Source organism: Saccostrea echinata, unplaced genomic scaffold, assembly GCF_033153115.1.
Source record: "Saccostrea echinata isolate AGI-Se365-2 ecotype Australia unplaced genomic scaffold, CSIRO_AGI_Sech_v1 ptg000054l, whole genome shotgun sequence".
Taxonomy (NCBI): Eukaryota; Metazoa; Mollusca; class Bivalvia; order Ostreida; family Ostreidae; genus Saccostrea; species Saccostrea echinata.
The window spans coordinates 64,407,211-64,424,717 of NW_026889803.1; the positions used below are offsets into that span (position 1 = coordinate 64,407,211).

Below are 17,507 nucleotides of genomic sequence, written 5' to 3' on the forward strand. Positions count from 1 at the left end.
TAAAGTGACTCAGGTGACCTAACAAGAAAATTGGGCAGCTTATAACTTCTTGCTCACTAAAGAATACTGTCTAACTCACTACCAAAAAAAAAATGTCCTCAATGTTTTGGGCATCTAATAAGTTCTTTCTAAGAACAGTGTTCAATTCATACAAGAAGAAAATTCATTTATTTCTGCCCCATACTTTAACAGGTTTGTAAACATTCCCATTAAGTAGGTGTTTCTTAATATATTGAGAACTTCAAAACTGACAGAGTATTAAAGGGCCCTGCAATGTGTCTTTCCCAGAAATCTTGTGCCTTTATCCTTGACCATTAAGTGGCCTCAAAATCTACAGCTGTCTCTGAACTTAGCAGTGATAGTTACATTGCCTCAGCTTGTAGAAAAATGAATGGAGCCTGAAAGTGCACTGTGTAAAAAGTCCATTCAATTGCTGTATACTTTCAAGTTTGGCATTTCCTTTATGAAATTCAAGGTCAGAATACACATTTAGCTAAATTCCAGCATAACCTACTTCTATTGTGGGGATTTTCCTGTATGGCTTTAAGAAGCTGGTCCAGTCTCATCTGTAACTGTTCTGTCTCAGTTAATTCCATGTCCATTTCCTCTTCCTCATCCAGAAATACCCCTGATGAAAGAAACCGGCTCCACGGTTAGCAAGTCATTTAATTAACAAGTGTTATTCACAACAGGACATCAAAATGTATGTACTATAAACCAACTATTATTCTTGACAACTTTTATTCATGAATCATCAGTTTGAACTTTATCCATCCATTTCTAATTAACTAAATATTTAACGTAAATCCACAACTATAAATATGATTCACATTGAGAAATAGATCCCAAAACTCTCATGGGTATTTCTCGCATGTAAATAAAGTTAAAATTCAGTATACATGAATAAACAGATTTTTGATGACTTTTTAGATACAGTTTCCTTTTCCAATTCTCTGCCTGACATACCTTCCAAAAGCTTGGATGATTCTGCCTTACAAGCTGTTATGTAGTTGTTATATAGTGTCAATGGAATTTTCTCCACTCTGTCCAAAAGAAACCAAGATCATTTCAAACGTGTGAGTGTTCTAATTTCATTCCACTTTCTACTTGCTCCCGCTGACTTTTTTTCCATCAATGCCAACAATTTTTCTATTAATAATTTACTGCTGCATTTCAGTCAGAATATCAATAAACATACAATATAATTAAACTGCACTTACAATTTTAATGTATCAATGAACTTCATTCTCAGATCTGGAATGTCTGGGAGCTACATAATAATATAACAGACAAAAATTATTCATCTACATTTATATAGCTATACATTATGTGAATCAATCTCAAAGCTAACTATTTTTTGGCATTTTCTATATATTGACAAGAGATAAACTTACAGCCCTAGGCTTTAGGAGGACAGGTAAAAATTTCCCAACATAGTAAGGTTTCCTAAATATGCTGAGAAAAATAAAAATAAAACAAGGTCAGGGATGAAAGAAAGATACCTTGGTTAATACTTTTACCTAGAAGAAATTTAATATAAACTTAGTATTTAAGTAATTACACATCATGCTGTTTCAAAAAGTTTTCCTTTGCTACAATGTAGGTAAAACCAGAAATATGTCCATAGGATATGAATGCTCTGCTCAGGGCACATTAATAATGCAACATGAAAATTTGTATAGTGTATGAAGTCTGATGAAAATATCTTAATAGTTTTAAAGAAACTGAGTTTTATACACAATAACTAGTAATGTCAAAGGTCATTGGGAAGGTCAAGGAAAAAACAAGATGTGTTTGTGAAACATTGATGGTCCCGTATGGCAGCTCATGGCAAAGGTTAAAGTTTCACAAATGCACGTCAAACTCCAAAGTCAAGAGATAAAAATGTTGGTACCCAAAGAAAGTTTTTGTCACAAGGAATTCACCTTTTAAATATGAAACCCCTGGCACCAACCATTCAAAAGTTATGGCCAAGGTTAAAGTCTTGCCATAAGGAATACACATGTGAAATATAAAAACCCTAGCACCAACTATTAAAAAGTAATGACCAAGGTTAAAGTTTTTCAAAGGTAGATCAAACTCCAAGGTCAAGGATAATAAGTCAAAATTGTTGGTACCCAAGGAAAGGTCTTGTCACAAGGAATAAACATAGTAAATATAAAAGTCTTAGCACCAATTGTCCAAAAGTTATGGCCGAGGTTCCAAGTTTTTTAAAAAAAAGGTCAAACTCCAAGGTCAAGATCAAAGGGTCAAAACTTTTGGTACCAAAGGAAAGGTTTCATCACAAGAAAAAAATACGTGAAGTATGAAAGCCATAGCTCCAAATAATGAGAAGTTATGAGTGAGACTAAAGTTTTTGTCCACAAAGAGACAGTCAGAGAGCAAAAACTATATGCCCCCGAATCTTGGATTGTTCAGGAATTCTCAACAAATTAGGTATGTGCATAAGCTCACAATAAAATATATTGAATAGTTTCTTTGAAACTGAGCTAAATGCAAATTTGAGAAAAGTGAGGCCTGGGTCAAAGGGAAGGTCAAGGTAAAAAAAATTTGATACGGTTCAATAGAACTTAATACAAGAGGCCCAAGGGCCTTGAATCGCTCTTCTGATAAACTGTGCAACCTATCACTTCTATTTGAAGCCTCTAAGTATCCTGTATATTTAGATAAACCCTTGAAATTCCAATTCACTCTCTGAGAACCCAAGATGATTCTAAGCCAATTCATACCTGAGAGTTGGTCATGGTGACCTACTTATCACTTGTCATTCTCTGAGGACTCATCAACTAACTTTGATGATTCTAAGCCAATTAATACCTAAAATATTTTTTAAAATTATAACCATAAAATTTTATAAGTAGGTCAAAGTGACCTACTTTTCAGTTGTTGTACTCCAAGGACCCAAGATGCATCAACTGACAAAGTTTGATGATTCTAAGCCAATTAGTACCTGAAATATTTCATTAAAGCCATAAATTTTCAAAAGTAGGTCACGGTGACCTACTTTTCAGCTAAATACTCAGAGGACCCAAGATGCATCAACTGACAAAGTTTGATGATTCTAAGCCAGTTAGTACCTGAAATATTCAATTATAGTCATATAAATTGAAAAGTAGGTCACAGTGACCTACTTTTCAGTTGACATTTTTTGAGGACTCAAAATGCACCAACTTATAAAGTTTTATGATCATAGGCCTTAAAATGTCCAAACTATGTCTCTTAAACGCTTTGAAATCGAATGCCTGCAAAGTTCAAATGAGTTCACTGTGACCTACTTTTTAATAAATATGTTTTATGGGCCCAAGATGCATCATCTTACAAGATTTAATGATTCTAAACCTCTCGGTATTTGAATTAATTACCTTAATTGTTTTGAAAAAGATTAGCCATAAAATTCAAAAAGTAGGTCAAGCTGACGTACTTCGAGGACCCAAGATACATCAACTGACAAAGTTTGATAATCACAAGACTTAAATTGTTCAAAATATGCTTCTAAATCATTTTGAAAAAGAATGGCCGCAAAATTTAAAAAGTAGGTCACCGTGACCTACTTTTGAGTCAACATGATATGAGGTCCTTAGATGCATTAACTGACAAGATTTGATGATAAGTAAAATATCAACATTTTAAAAAAATGTAATTTCTGGTCAACTTTGAAGTGACCTTGAGACCACACCCTATGCCCCAGGGTGATGCCTTGAACAATTTTTAATCTAAAACATATCCTCATCCTCTTGTGTAAGTTTAGTGATAATCTACCCAGTGGTTCTTGAGAAGATGATTTTTTAGCAACTAGTACTTTTGTTTCTATTTTCCTAATTATCTCCCCTTGTTTAAGGGTCACAACCCTAGTTTTAATTTAAAAGGGAGCCCTTGGGCCAAGGGTACCTTGTGACAGATTTGACAATAATTGGCCAAGGGGTTCTTGAGTTATGGCCCATATTCTAAAAAGTTTACGCACACCGCACAAATGGCCATAGCATTAGCTCTTTGAGCCTTTGGCTCAGAAGAGCTAAAAATGCTTTAGCATATAAGGTTTGATAAAATATTTTTTCTTTAAAGCTGAGCTAAACACATTCTTTTTAAACATAGGTAATCAGAGATTACAGATCTCACCTTAACGAATGTTGTCTTTAAGTAAGGCAAAGTCACGCACTAAACTAATAATCTAGTAGTGTGCATCCCTAGATGTAACATTTATGCAATTTTGGTCTGATAGGGTTTGCAGTTACTTGGGAATGGACTAACCTAAAACTTTTAACTAGTCACTCATCCAGAAAATGAAAGTCAGATCCAGCATCTGAACCAAGTTTGAGAGTGTGCATCCTCAGATGCATCATCCATGCAAGTTTGGTTCAGATAGCCCTTATAGTTTCTTGGTAATGGATCTGCTCCAAAAACTTAAACCTGGTAACCCATCTGGAAAATGAAGGTAAGATCCATCATCCAAAACAAGTCAGGTGGTGTGCATCCTTAGATGTATCATCTATGCAAGTTTGGTTAACATAGGGCTTATAGATACTTGGAAATGGGGCCTGCTCCGAAAACTTGAAGTTGGTCACTCATCCGGAAAATGTAGGTCAGATCTAGCATCTGAAGCAAGTCTCTAGTGTGCATTCTTAGATCTATCATCCATGCAAGTTTGATCAAAATAGGACTTACAGTTACTTGGAAATGAGACCTGCTCCAAAAATTTAACCTGCTCCAAAAACATTACTCTGGTCATTCTTTGGCTGAAATTGCAGCATCTGAAACCTTGACTGGTACAATGAAACATACTAGAAGCATCCTCTATGCATGATTAATATAGGGCACAGAAGAATCTGCTCCAAAAAATCTGGGACGCTGATACCAAGGGTATTACATACATGTAAGATCCCCCCACTTTGTTGAGGTGAGCTGAAAATGAGGTCAAGGTCAAAGGAAAGGTCCAGGTCAAATATTTTGATGCAGTAAAATAGCTTTCATCAAAATGTATTAGCATATAAAGTTTGATCAAAATACTTTGAAAAGTTTCTTTGAAACTGAGTATACACATTTTTTTTTAAAAGAGAGGTCAAGGTAACATGAAAAGTCAAGGTAAAAAAATGTTGATGAAGTTCAATAGCTCTCAACAATATTATGGACATGACAAATACTAAAGGCCCTTGGACCTTAGAGAATGATACTGTGAACAGGGTTCAAGCACATAGGTTAGTCCATTAGACTGAACAGACTTAAAACTTCACAAAAGAAGTTGTTCGCACATAATTTGACAAATTTTAGTCCTGCTTTCTTCATATGACTAAATAGTCATCCTTTATATTGAAATATGTTAATTTTTTACCCTTCTTTGGGATCATTTTCTCCATCATTTGAACATTTTTATATCTATACAACATTAATTTGATCTTTGTATGAACATGATATATCATGAACCATTTTTTGGAAACTAAGTTAATTGCAAAAAGAGGAATAAATGGGTCTAGACTGTAGGAAATGTCAAGGTCAGGAAATTAAAACACAATTGATTAGCTACCACAAACATGTACAAGTGCAATAGTTTTGATAAAAATACCTTCAATAGTTGCTTTGATACTGGGCTAAACACAAAAAAGGGAACAGTGAGGTCAAGGTCAACAAGAAGGTCAATGCTATATATAATGTCATAGTAAAATAGCTTAGATAAATACGCATCAGTGTTAGAGTTTTGATAAAAATGTCTGTAATGATTGCTTTGAAACTGAGCTACACACAAAATATAAATAGCAAGGTCAAGGTCACATGGAAGGTCAAGGTCAGAAAATTCTGCCATAGTTGAATAGCTCTCATCAATATGTATCATCGCATGAATATCTTGAACTTTGAAAGTGAGCTAACCGCAAAGTGTGACGGATGGACAGACGGAAGGATGGAGATGACAAAAACTATATGACCCCGCCAAATTTATGGTGGGGCATAAATAACAGTACAATAATGTAAGGTTTTCTCAAGATCCCATTACCTAGCTTCCATTATGGATGTTGGGATTTTTTTGGTGGACTCAAACAAAACCAATGCCTTCTGGATATCTTCTTCTATCTGTTCATTCATCTGCAATATCACCTTAACCTTCATTATACAGGAATAAAAAATACATACTTCACATCTAATTCACAATTTCAGTAATTTTGCATCTTAAATGTCAATGTTTTTTTAATCAGCACAGAATGAGCCAAAATATACATCATAGCCATTTCATGGATTTAATATTCATCAGCACAACACAAGGCCGATTGGCCTTAGCAGTCACAATGCAAGTTTGGATTTTTTTTCCAGGGCCACAATATGCATTTTTTTTTATTATTTACCCCATTGGAAAACTTCAATGCATCTATTTTTTTTTTGCCCAAAGGGCAATAATTCAGAAAATTTTGAACTAACACTAAATGAGGATAATTTCACAGTGATTTGAAAATTTGAACCCTTGATTTGGGGATGAATTAATACCATGTAAAAAGAATTGAACCCCCCTGCCTTGATTGCACTGCACTGCATAACTAGAGGTATTGTGAACAAGCTCACAAAATGATACCCCTGGCTTTTTTCAAAGTGTCAAATCAAATTCAAATGTGACCTTGAACTTGCCAAAAACACCTTGCTTAAAAAATGACACATCATCTGGTAATAGGTAATCTTTTAGTGAAATATGGACATCAAGTGTTTCTCAAGGAAATTCTTGAAAGTCATGAATTTTATTTTTTATTCCAGTGACCTTGAACTTGCCAGAATGACCTTGGGTCCAAGTTATGATGACTCTCTAACCTCGGAACTTGGACATTTCCAGAAAAGCTTCAGCAAGATTTTCTGATTTCATGTAGTGTGGGTAAACCAAAGACTGGGAAATTTGACAATGTTTTAATAAAATCATAAGAGCTATTTATAGTGCTGAGTCATTTAGATTGGCTGTGATACCTAAGCGATTCTATAAGTTTAACACAATGTCTGGTTGTTAGGATGCCGTCGTTTCATTACACGATTCATCGGAATGTAGAAAATGCAAGAGAAAAGAGAAAGAAGCAGGAAATATGTGATTTCTACACTCAATGTTGAAGCATCATTAATTAAAAGTTGCTAGTTTTGAAATTAAAAAAAAAAAAAAATCCCGCATCTGTTTTTTTTTTAAGTAAAAAGGAAAAAAAAACCTCTCTCCCGCATTTATTTTTGAGAAAACTGGCCTGAGAACCAAGCTATAAATATTTTTTAGGCCTTGCAGGGATTAATTATCAAATGGGAATAATAAAATGGGAATAACTTCTCTCAAAGCAGAAAAAAAATTTCCACATATTATTAATTGAGTCCTGCTCTAGCTTCAGAATCCTGATCCAGGGGCCATGAATTTAACAGTTTTGGAAGAGGCACCCATGCTTATCATAGCCATGCACTTAGTTTTTCTGCTTAGTACCCATATGAGTTTTTCTGCTTAGTACCCATATGAAAAGAAGAAAATTTTCAAAGAATTAATGCAATTTCACTATATGATTAAAAGAGCCCTGCCCCAACACAAAACAAACTGACCCAGGGACCATGAATTTCACAAATATAAACGAGGCACCAGTGTAGCATAATGTTTTGATTCTGCAAAATATTGCACCCACTGTCTATCCTAACAATGAATTTAGTTTGTCTGCTTAGTACCCAGGAGCAGAGAACACTTTCAAAGAATTAAGGCATATGATCAATATAGCCCCACCCTAACTATCCTGATTCAATGGCCATGAATTTCATAATTTTGGAAGAGGCACCCATGCTCCTCATAACAATGCACTAAGTTGTCTGCAAAATATACATGGGGAAGAAGAAGACTTTTACAGAATTTATGCATTATCATTAATTGACCAATAAAGCCCCACCAGAATTTCTGTCCCTGGGGCCATGAATTTTAAAGTTTTGGTTAAGGACTCTATACATATAACAATCATGATAACAGTTTGACTGCTTGATATCCAGGAGTAAAGAAGATTTTTGAAGATTAAATTAATGATGGTTGTTTTGGCCCCACCCCTCAGGCACCAGGAGTGCCAAGACCATAAAACTCGCACGTTTTATTTCTCTTTGCTCATAAATATTATGTACTAAAATTGGCTGAAATTGGTTGAGTGGTTCCAGGGAAGAAGCTAAAAATATTCAAAAGTTTAAGACCAACAGACAATAACGGACAAAAGAGAAAGCAATAGGTCACCTCAATGACTCAGGTGTCCTGAAAATGGCAACTGATAGATACAATGTCATTGGTGCACTGATTAAGATCTAAAATGTAAAGGATGAAAACTGTTTGTAGAGTATGAATTACTGGAAAGATATTAAATCTCAAAACATTTAAATCTCTTAGGAAATCTTTAGAGCTGTCAGTATAGTCTCAAAATAATGTACACTGTAAAAAGAATGTAAAAACCTTTTTCCTGCCTCCTTGATCTTTATCTTCAGATTCTGCATCCAAAGGTTGCTGAAATGATAAAAAACAACAAGTGTATGTACAAAGTACCATATTTCAGATAATGAACATTTTTATCAATTAAATGCATTCTCATGTACATTGAGATGACATATTACCTTTAAATCTGCTAGTCTGGTTTTTGCTAACATGATGTAGTCTGTGAAGAGCTCTCTACACTTTGGAGGTACAAAAGGTGGTCTTACTATGTGGGCCTTATAAAAGAAAAAAAAAAACGTATGAACGCATTTGCTTAATTTATGAGTGGACATCTGTTTTGGGCAAAGCTTTATGTAGTCTAAATTCATATAAATATATGGTAATCTGTTTGCTTCCTGTTCCCTAGCATACAATTGGGCAGTTATTCAAAACTGTTAGTAGCTTCTGCCCTGCTTTGTTGGATCATTTCTTTTGAGTGTGTTTTTGTGTCTGTAAGCTTTTAACTGTATCCTGCACACATGAAACCATGATGTGCAGAACTGATGTGAATTACTGAAAATGATATACATTTTGATATATTATTAAACAAGAGGCCCAAGGCCCTGAAATCGCTCTTCTGATAAACTGTACAACCTATCACGTCTATTTGAAGCCTCTAAGTATCCTGCATATTTAGATAAACCCTTGAAATTCCAATTCACACTCTGAGAACCCATGATGATTGTAAGCCATTAGTACCTGAGAATTGGTCATGGTGACCTACTTATCACTTGTCATTCTCTGAGGACCTATCAACTAAGTTTGATGATTCTAAGCCAATTAATACCTAAAATATTTTTTAAAATTATAACCATAAAATTTTATAAGTAGGTCAAAGTGACCTACTTTTCAGTTGTTGTACTCCAAGGACCAAAGATGCATCAACTGACAAAGTATGATGATTCTAAGCCAATTAGTACCTGAAATATTTCATTGAAGCCATAAATTTTCAAAAGTAGGTCACAGTGACCTACTTTTCAGTTGTACTCCGAGGACCAAATATACATCGACTGACAAATTTTGATGATTCTAAGCCAATTAGAACCCAAAATATTTAATTAAAGCCATAAATTTTCAAAAGTAAGTCATGGTGACCTACTTTTCAGTCAACCTACCCAGAGGACCCAAGATGCATCAACTGACAAATTTTGATGATTCTAAGCCAAATAGTACCCGAAAATATTAAATACAGCTATAAAATTTCAAAAGTAGGTCACTGTGACCTACTTTTCAGTTGTTGTACTCCAAGGACCAAAGATCATCAACTGACAAAGTTTAATGATTCTAAGCCAAAAAGTACCTGAAAAAATTTAATTAAAGCCAAAAATTTTCAAAAGTAGGTCACAGTGACCTACTTTCCAGTTGTTGTACTCAAAGGACCCAAGATGCATCAACTGACAAAGTTTGATGATTCTTATAAAGTTTTATGATCATAGGCCTTAAAATGTCCAAATTATGTCTCTTAAACGCTTTGAAATCGAATGCCTGCAAAGTTCAAATGAGTTCACTGTGACCTACTTTTTAATAAATATGTTTTATTGCCCCAAGATGCATCATCTTACAAGATTTAATGATTCTTATCCTCTCGGTATTCGAATAAATGACCTTAATTGATTTGAAAAAGATTTAGCCATAACATTCAAAAAGTAGGTCAAGCTGACCTACTTTTTAGTTGACGTACTTTGAGGACCCAAGATACATCAACTGACAAAGTTTGATGATCATAGGCCTTAAATTGTTCAAAATATGCTTCTAAATCATTTTGAAAAAGAATGGCCGCAAAATTTAAAAGTAGGTCACCGTGACCTACTTTTGAGTCAACATGATATGAGGTCCTTAGATGCATTAACTGACAAGATTTGATGATCCTAGTCCTTATAGTAAGCAAAATATCAACATTTTAATAAAATGTAATTTTTGGTCAACTTTGAAGTGACCTTGAGACCACGCCCTTTGCCCCAGGCAGGGCTAGACAAAAAGCATTGCCCGACGCCCGGGACAACCAATTTTGTTTGGCAGGCAAGTTATTTGATAACTGGTACCTGCCTGCAGACAAGTGCTTTTCCAGTTAACAAAAAATCATATACTCAAATGTTGTTCTGTTTTACCGCTGCTAAAATATAATGAATCACATCAAAGTATCTGTTTTCGATGCAGTTGACCACTACATCGAATACTAGGTAGGAACTCCTCTAGAATTACCCATTCATGTCTTGATAAAATATAAATGAGAAGTAAAACATGGCAGTTATCAATGTCATGTCAAAAAAGTTGAAGAGGATTTTGGACCTTTGAATTGTCAAAATGTAGAACTTGTGCCGTAAAAATACACGATACAAACAATCTCGTTGTTATTTTAAAAATTGGAGGTATTGACCGGCGAACACACACAGTCATGAAGTTGAACCCTTAGTCGACATTCGGGAGTGTTTTTCATAATAAAAGAATGAAGATACAGGTGTATTATTTTCATTTAAAAAATATAGAGAAATGTATAAGTGCATTTTCGTGTGCATACATTGACATGTACATGTACTTTAAAATTTAAATTTAATAATCAATGCACAGCACAGACACTCAGTGGAAGAGTTAAGTGATTGTGGGTCAAAGTTGGTCCTAAATGTAATGAAAATGTTTTAGTTTTTAAAGAAAAAGGTGGGACAAGCATATTTTTTGGTAGGACAAGTAATTTTACGATGGTAACCTGCCCAAAGACAAGTTCTGAAAATTTCTATTTGTCTACCCCTGCCCAGGGTGATGCCTTGAACAATTTTTAATCTACAACATATCCTCATCCTTTTGTTTAAGTTTGGTGATAATCTGCCAGTGGTTCTTGAGAAGATTTTTTAGCAACCAGTACTTTTGGTTTTATTTTCCTAATTATCTCCCCTTGTTTAAGGGTCACAACCCTAGTTTTAGTACAAAAGGGAGCCCTAGGGCCAAGGATACCCTGTGACAAATTTGACAATAATTGGCCAAGGGGTTCTTGAGTCATGGCCCATATTCTAAAAAGTTTACGCACACCGCACAAACGGCCATAGCATTAGCTCTTTAAGCCTTTGGCTCAGAAGAGCTAAAAATGACTGCTAAACAGAGAGTTTGTATCTGATCTATGCATATTAAGGAGAAATATGACTTTAGTCCTACAAACAAGAGGCCCAAGGGCCTTAAGGTCACCTGAGTAAAATACAACACTGTAAAAATTCATAGAAGTATAATATAAAACAAAATAAACTTAAACATGAACCAATGTTGTTAGGTGAATGGCAAAGAAAATAACTTACAAATTAATACAGCTAGCTCTCAGGGTCTTTTGAGGGTTTGTAAGGGGCAAAAATTAGGCCCCATTCCCAATGCTATAAAGAAGGTACAGTTGAACTTCAGTATCCGAACACTGACATCTCAAATACCATGGATATTTCAAAGTTATTTGGAAGTCCCAACTACTTATTCTTCAAGTATTTTACCCTCCATATCTTGAATCCTTGGGTATCTCGAAGTTTTTTCTCAGTCCCATGGAGTTCAACATTCATATAATTATATATATAATTATATAACGTTCATATAATTGTTCCAGGCCCACCAGATTACAATTTTTGCCTCAAAATTGTTAATCAAAGCTATTTTTTTTTCAAATTTAAAGTCAAAAGGAGTCAATTTATACCTGCTTTTTGCACTGGTAAGATTTTTTTCCCTTACTTCTTTGTATGAATCTCCCTCCCCAATTTAAGCAAAGTCGCTATTTTTTTCATAATGGAAATGCCCTGCACCAGAACACTTGACCAAATGGATTAGGATTTTATAAATCTGGTAAAAATACCCTTGCTTATTACAACTTTGTACTCTATTTGCCTCTTAGATGCCCAAGAGCAGTGCAGCAATTTTTCAAGGAAATAATACATTTTCACTATAGATTCAACACAGCCTCACCCTAAAACAAGAATCCCTGACCCAGGGGCCTTGAAATTCACAATTTTAGAAGAAGCACCCTTGCTCATCATAACCATGCAATTAGTACATTTGCTAAATACCCAGGGGCAGAGCCCACCAGATTACAATTTTTGCCTCAAAATTGTTAATCAAAGCTATTTTTTCAAATTCAAAGTCAAAAAGAGTCAATTTATTCCTGCTGTATGCACTGTATTGATTTTTTTCTTACTTCTTTGTATGAAACTTTTTCTCAATTTCAAAGAAATAATGCATTTTTAGCACATATTCAACAGAGCCTGTCCTAATATCAGAATCCCTGACCCAGAAGCTATGAATTTAACATTAGAAGAGGAATCCTTGCTCATCATAGCCAAGCATTTAGTTTGACTGCTAAATACACAGGGGTATAGAAGAAGATTTTCAAAGAATTAATGCAATTTAACTATCTGATATATAGAGCCCTGCCCTAACACCAGAGCCCCTAACCAAGGAACTATGAATCTCACAATTGTGGAAAAGGCACCTTTTTTGTCATAACTTTGCACTTAAGTTGGTTGCTTAATACCCAGGAGCAGAGAAGAAAATTTCCAAAGAATTAATGTATTTTCACTTTATAATCAATAGAGCCCAGCCCTTATACCAGAACCCCTGACCCTGAGGCCATGAAATAATGCAATTACACTGTATAATCAATACAGCCCCTCCAATAAAAGCTCCTGACCCTGGGGCCACAAATTTAAACTAGAACTGTCCGAAAGGGACAAATACCCCCCGCTGGGTTTTTCAGAGAAGGTACCAAATCACTAATGTTTTCTAGATGTGAGAGGTGTTCACAATTTGCTTTAACATTTAGAGTGAAAATTTAATTACTCATTATATTTTTTTTAATGAATGAAATTAAGGTGCAGCCTAATAAAACATCAATACTAATAATTACAGTGTTTTTTTATTACATTGAAGAAATAGTTTGCAACTATCTGTCATCTTTGTGAGACATGACACTCTGCAAATTGATTGTTGAAAAAAAAATATCATGATAATTAATTATACAAAATCAAATTGATCTTAATACCTTTATATCAAACTCATTCTAAAAATAAAAGGCTGGTTCCAGTAACTATGTATTTTGACAAACATAAATTACAATTAAGAGACTTAGACAACAGAGATCTTTATTTCTTTCTGCCCAATTCCCAGGAGATATAGATAAGACCTGCTTGATCAGAGATGCCCTAACAGCTTCCCACACTGAACTCATTAATTAATCTTTAACTGGATGCATGTCCACTCATTACTCCCAAGGGACAAATGGATTTACACTATCTGCTGTGTAATGTAAAAACTGTTTTTAATACCTGGTGATGTTTTTTTTTCAGTTTTAATGAGTAGTTTTAAGCTGTAGTTCACATTTTTGTACACTTCAGATGTTCTAGATTCTATGTCTCAAACCTTAGACATTTATAAACCCATAATGACTAAGTCAATAAAAATGAAAAAAAAAAACATCTGTAAAATGCAGAAAAATTATCAAATAATGTTGAAAATACCAGGTGTACATCTTCATACGGTAAATAATGAGTGTACAAATTTTCATACAAATCTATGCAATAGCCTCTGAGAACAGGTCCAGACAAAACCACACAATAAAAATGAAAAAAAGACCTGTAAAATGCAGAAAAATTATCCAATCATGATGAAAAAACCAGGTGCACACCTTCATATGGCAAAGAATAAGTGTACAAATTTTCAGACAAATCCTTGCAATAGTTTCCAAGAAACGACCTGGACAAAATCTCGTCTACAGACAGACGGACATGGTGATTCCAATATACCCCCCCTAAACTTCGTTTGCGGGGGGTATAAAAATTTGGAAGAGGCATCCTTGTTTATTATAACCAAGTGCTTAGTTTATCTGCTATATACTCTGGAGCAGAGGAAGATATTTGGGGAAATGATGCATTTTCACTTTAAAATCAATTGACCCCCCCCCCCCCCCTCCTAGAACCCCTGACCCTTGGGCCACAAATTTCACAATTTGGAAGAGGCATCATCATATTGCATCTATGTAGTTTATTGCCTTATCTGCTTAATACACAGGGAGAGAGAAGAAGATTTTTAAAGAGTTTATGCATTTTCACCATTTGAACATTAGAGTATGATCTGAACTCAAGAACCCTTGAATTTTCTGCCATGAATTTCACAAATTTAGGTATTAACTCAATGCTTATTACAATCATGGCAAGAGTTCAACTGCTTGATGTCCAGGAGTAAAGAAGAAGATTTTTAAAGATTGCATTAATTTTGATGGTTTTAGCCCCAGCCCTCAAGTCCCAGGGGGACAGGGACCACCAATTTCATCATTTTTGTTCCCATTCACTAACAAATGCTATGTGCCAAAATTGGTTCAGTGGTTCCAGAGAAGAAGTTAAAAATGTTATAATGTTAACAAATGACGCATGAAGATGGACAAAAACAGATAGCAATAGGTCACCTGAGTAACTCAGGTGATGTAAAAATTGTCAAAATAATGTATCACGAGTTTTTACTTCTTATCTTAGGTTAGATACATTTTGTAAGTGTCACAGCATACTTTTAAATGCAATGAAGACTCAAATGGCACCATATCTGTGAGAAACTTAATGAGACACGTAAAAGTCTTTCTGCTTCCACCAGGATTCTGAGCCGACTCCGAAAACATTTTCTACAAAAATAAAATCACACAATTATACTTACAACATACTTTAAGAATTACAATCACAGACAAAGTAAGACATTTTAAGAGTGCATACTTCGTCATTAGCTGTAGACTTGCTACCTTTGACATTTTAGAATTGTTAATATTAACTTTCATTGTCTGGTGATTCCCTAAGGGTGCAACGATAAACCGTTTGACAGTATATCGCGGTATATTTTTCCACGGTTCAATTCACGATACGCTAAACTGATATCGCAGTTCAGTTCAATCGGTGCAGAATTATCTGTTTTATTTCCTTTTTTACTATTTCAAAATGGCTTCCGCGCAAAACGTGACGTCGCCGATAACGCATTTACTCATCTCCAGCATCTTACAGACCTCAGATTTAACACGGAGAAGGACTTAATGTGATTATAAGTTATAGGTGTTAAGACAAATGATAAACCCTTTAGATCTAAATGTATTCTTTGGTAATACACGATATTTCATCACGGTGTGTATTTCGATGAAAATTTGCTGTCTTGTTGACTAAAACTTATTAAAGGTGCTTAGACACAGATTTGAAGTTAATATTTTCTCAAAATTTCTGTATAATATTACGACTTATATATTGCAATAGCATTTCACACGAAAATATAATTAAAAACTTATTTTATCTGGAAATTATTGGAACTAGGAATTCCTGGACGTGTTTGATTAACACATCCTTGCACTTTCACAAATTTTATTTTTTATCCTTAATATTTAAGAAAAGAAGCGATTTTGTTCTGTATTAATGAAAAACATTACATCTATAATCCAGAAAATTCAGAGTAGAAATGTGCGAAAGCAAACCCCCTCACTAATATCGTCAGCCTGTGCTCAGTGTTGTGTACAGAGTTTAACAAATTGAATACACCCGTGAAACGTAAACTGTTTCTGTAAACAGGGCACGAGCTCTGTTATTGTTAATGTTTACGATTCACCGGGTGAGTTTAATTGTTAAAGTCTGCACACACCACTGAGCACGGACTGACAATACTGTGAGTGGGTTTTGCTTTCGAACATTTCTACTCTGAATTTTCTGGATTATAGTTTTAATACTTTTCATTTATACACAACAAAACTGCCACTTTTCTTAAGTATTAAGAATAAAATTAAAAATTGTGAAAGTGCAAGGATGTGTCAATCAAATGCATCCAGAAATTTGAAGTTTCAATAACTTCGAGATGAAATAAGATTTTTATTATATTTTAGTATGAAATGCTATAGCAACATATAAGTCATGAAATTATACAGAAAATCTGAGAAAATATTAACTTCAAATCTGTGTCCAAGCACCTTTAACACGAGAAATATGACAACTGGTTTTCTACGTAAATAAAAGGAATAAAAGAATGAATGTCTTCCTTTTTCATTCCAATTTGAAAGGAAGATTATTAGGAAAGGTCCCCGTAGTTCCCTGTAAATGTTCATTATTGGTTTTGAATGTTGTCACAACTCAAAGATCTACCTAACAATCCAATTCAAGTTAACAAAATGTTATTTTAATTATTATCAAAAAATATGAACATTTTGTATAACCCTGTCAAGTTTTAAAAAAATATGATATGAAAGACTTTTTAACCTTGTCATGTATCGTGATACGTATCGTATCATGAACTGAATACCATGATACATATCGTATCGTGAGGTTCGTGTATCATTGCACCCCTATGATTCCCACATATATGTTTTCATTTTTCTGCATGTTAATGAACTTAAGTGTTGCAAGGAATATTATGCATCTCCCTTAAAGGACTTATCGCATGATTTTTCAAAAATCGTAATTTTATGAAAAATATTATCTACAACCTTGTTTATTAAAATACTGAATACAATAAACTTTGTTGAAAGCATATTTTAAGAGATATTGGGAGTTGAAATTCAAATACGGGAATATGCATATTTCAGTCGGATTTCGGCGAAATACTGCTCTGACGTCATAGGCGACAATTCAGTGATAGAGAGATGAGAATATACACACTATTTACGGAGTTATCAACGACAAATGCAGCTTAATTACGAAAAATGCTGAAAAAATTAATTTCTAACGTGCTTTTCAATTACTATAGAAACATTCACTAGTTCTAAGGTATAAGGCTTTTGAGATATTTTCGTTTTTTATTCCAAACATTTAGAATCTGTAGCTCTGATTACGGCAATGTTTCGTGATCGGGAAATTATTTTTCAAGATCGCCATCCTTTAAAAAACATATGAAGACTTGCATAAATTAATATTATGTTAAAAACGAAGAACAACAAAGTTATATAATGTTAAATTTGTGAATCAAATACGTAAATACATGTGATAAGATGACAAATCAAATCGTATTCTGATGGCGAGTTTCTTCGTCTTCGCCGCGTCTCCCTCGCTATCGTCGCTGCTATTCTAACAATGTTAACAGATTTTTCAGATTTTTTCTTGCTGAC

At 34.3% G+C, this 17,507-nt stretch overlaps 1 protein-coding gene across 1 annotated transcript in view; it reads right to left on the minus strand.

Moving 5' to 3' along the window:
* Positions 1–17,507, minus strand: part of LOC133205353 (Fanconi anemia group A protein homolog) — a 122,661-nt gene that overhangs the window by 57,581 nt on the left and 47,573 nt on the right. Inside the window, exons 14-21 of the mRNA XM_061341152.1 lie at positions 14,952–15,062; positions 8,572–8,667; positions 8,414–8,464; positions 5,984–6,072; positions 1,395–1,455; positions 1,221–1,270; positions 967–1,043; positions 515–628 (exon numbers count right to left, since the gene is read on the minus strand). Coding sequence (XP_061197136.1) covers positions 515–628; positions 967–1,043; positions 1,221–1,270; positions 1,395–1,455; positions 5,984–6,072; positions 8,414–8,464; positions 8,572–8,667; positions 14,952–15,062 — 649 coding nt within the window. The remainder of the gene's footprint in view (positions 1–514; positions 629–966; positions 1,044–1,220; positions 1,271–1,394; positions 1,456–5,983; positions 6,073–8,413; positions 8,465–8,571; positions 8,668–14,951; positions 15,063–17,507) is intronic.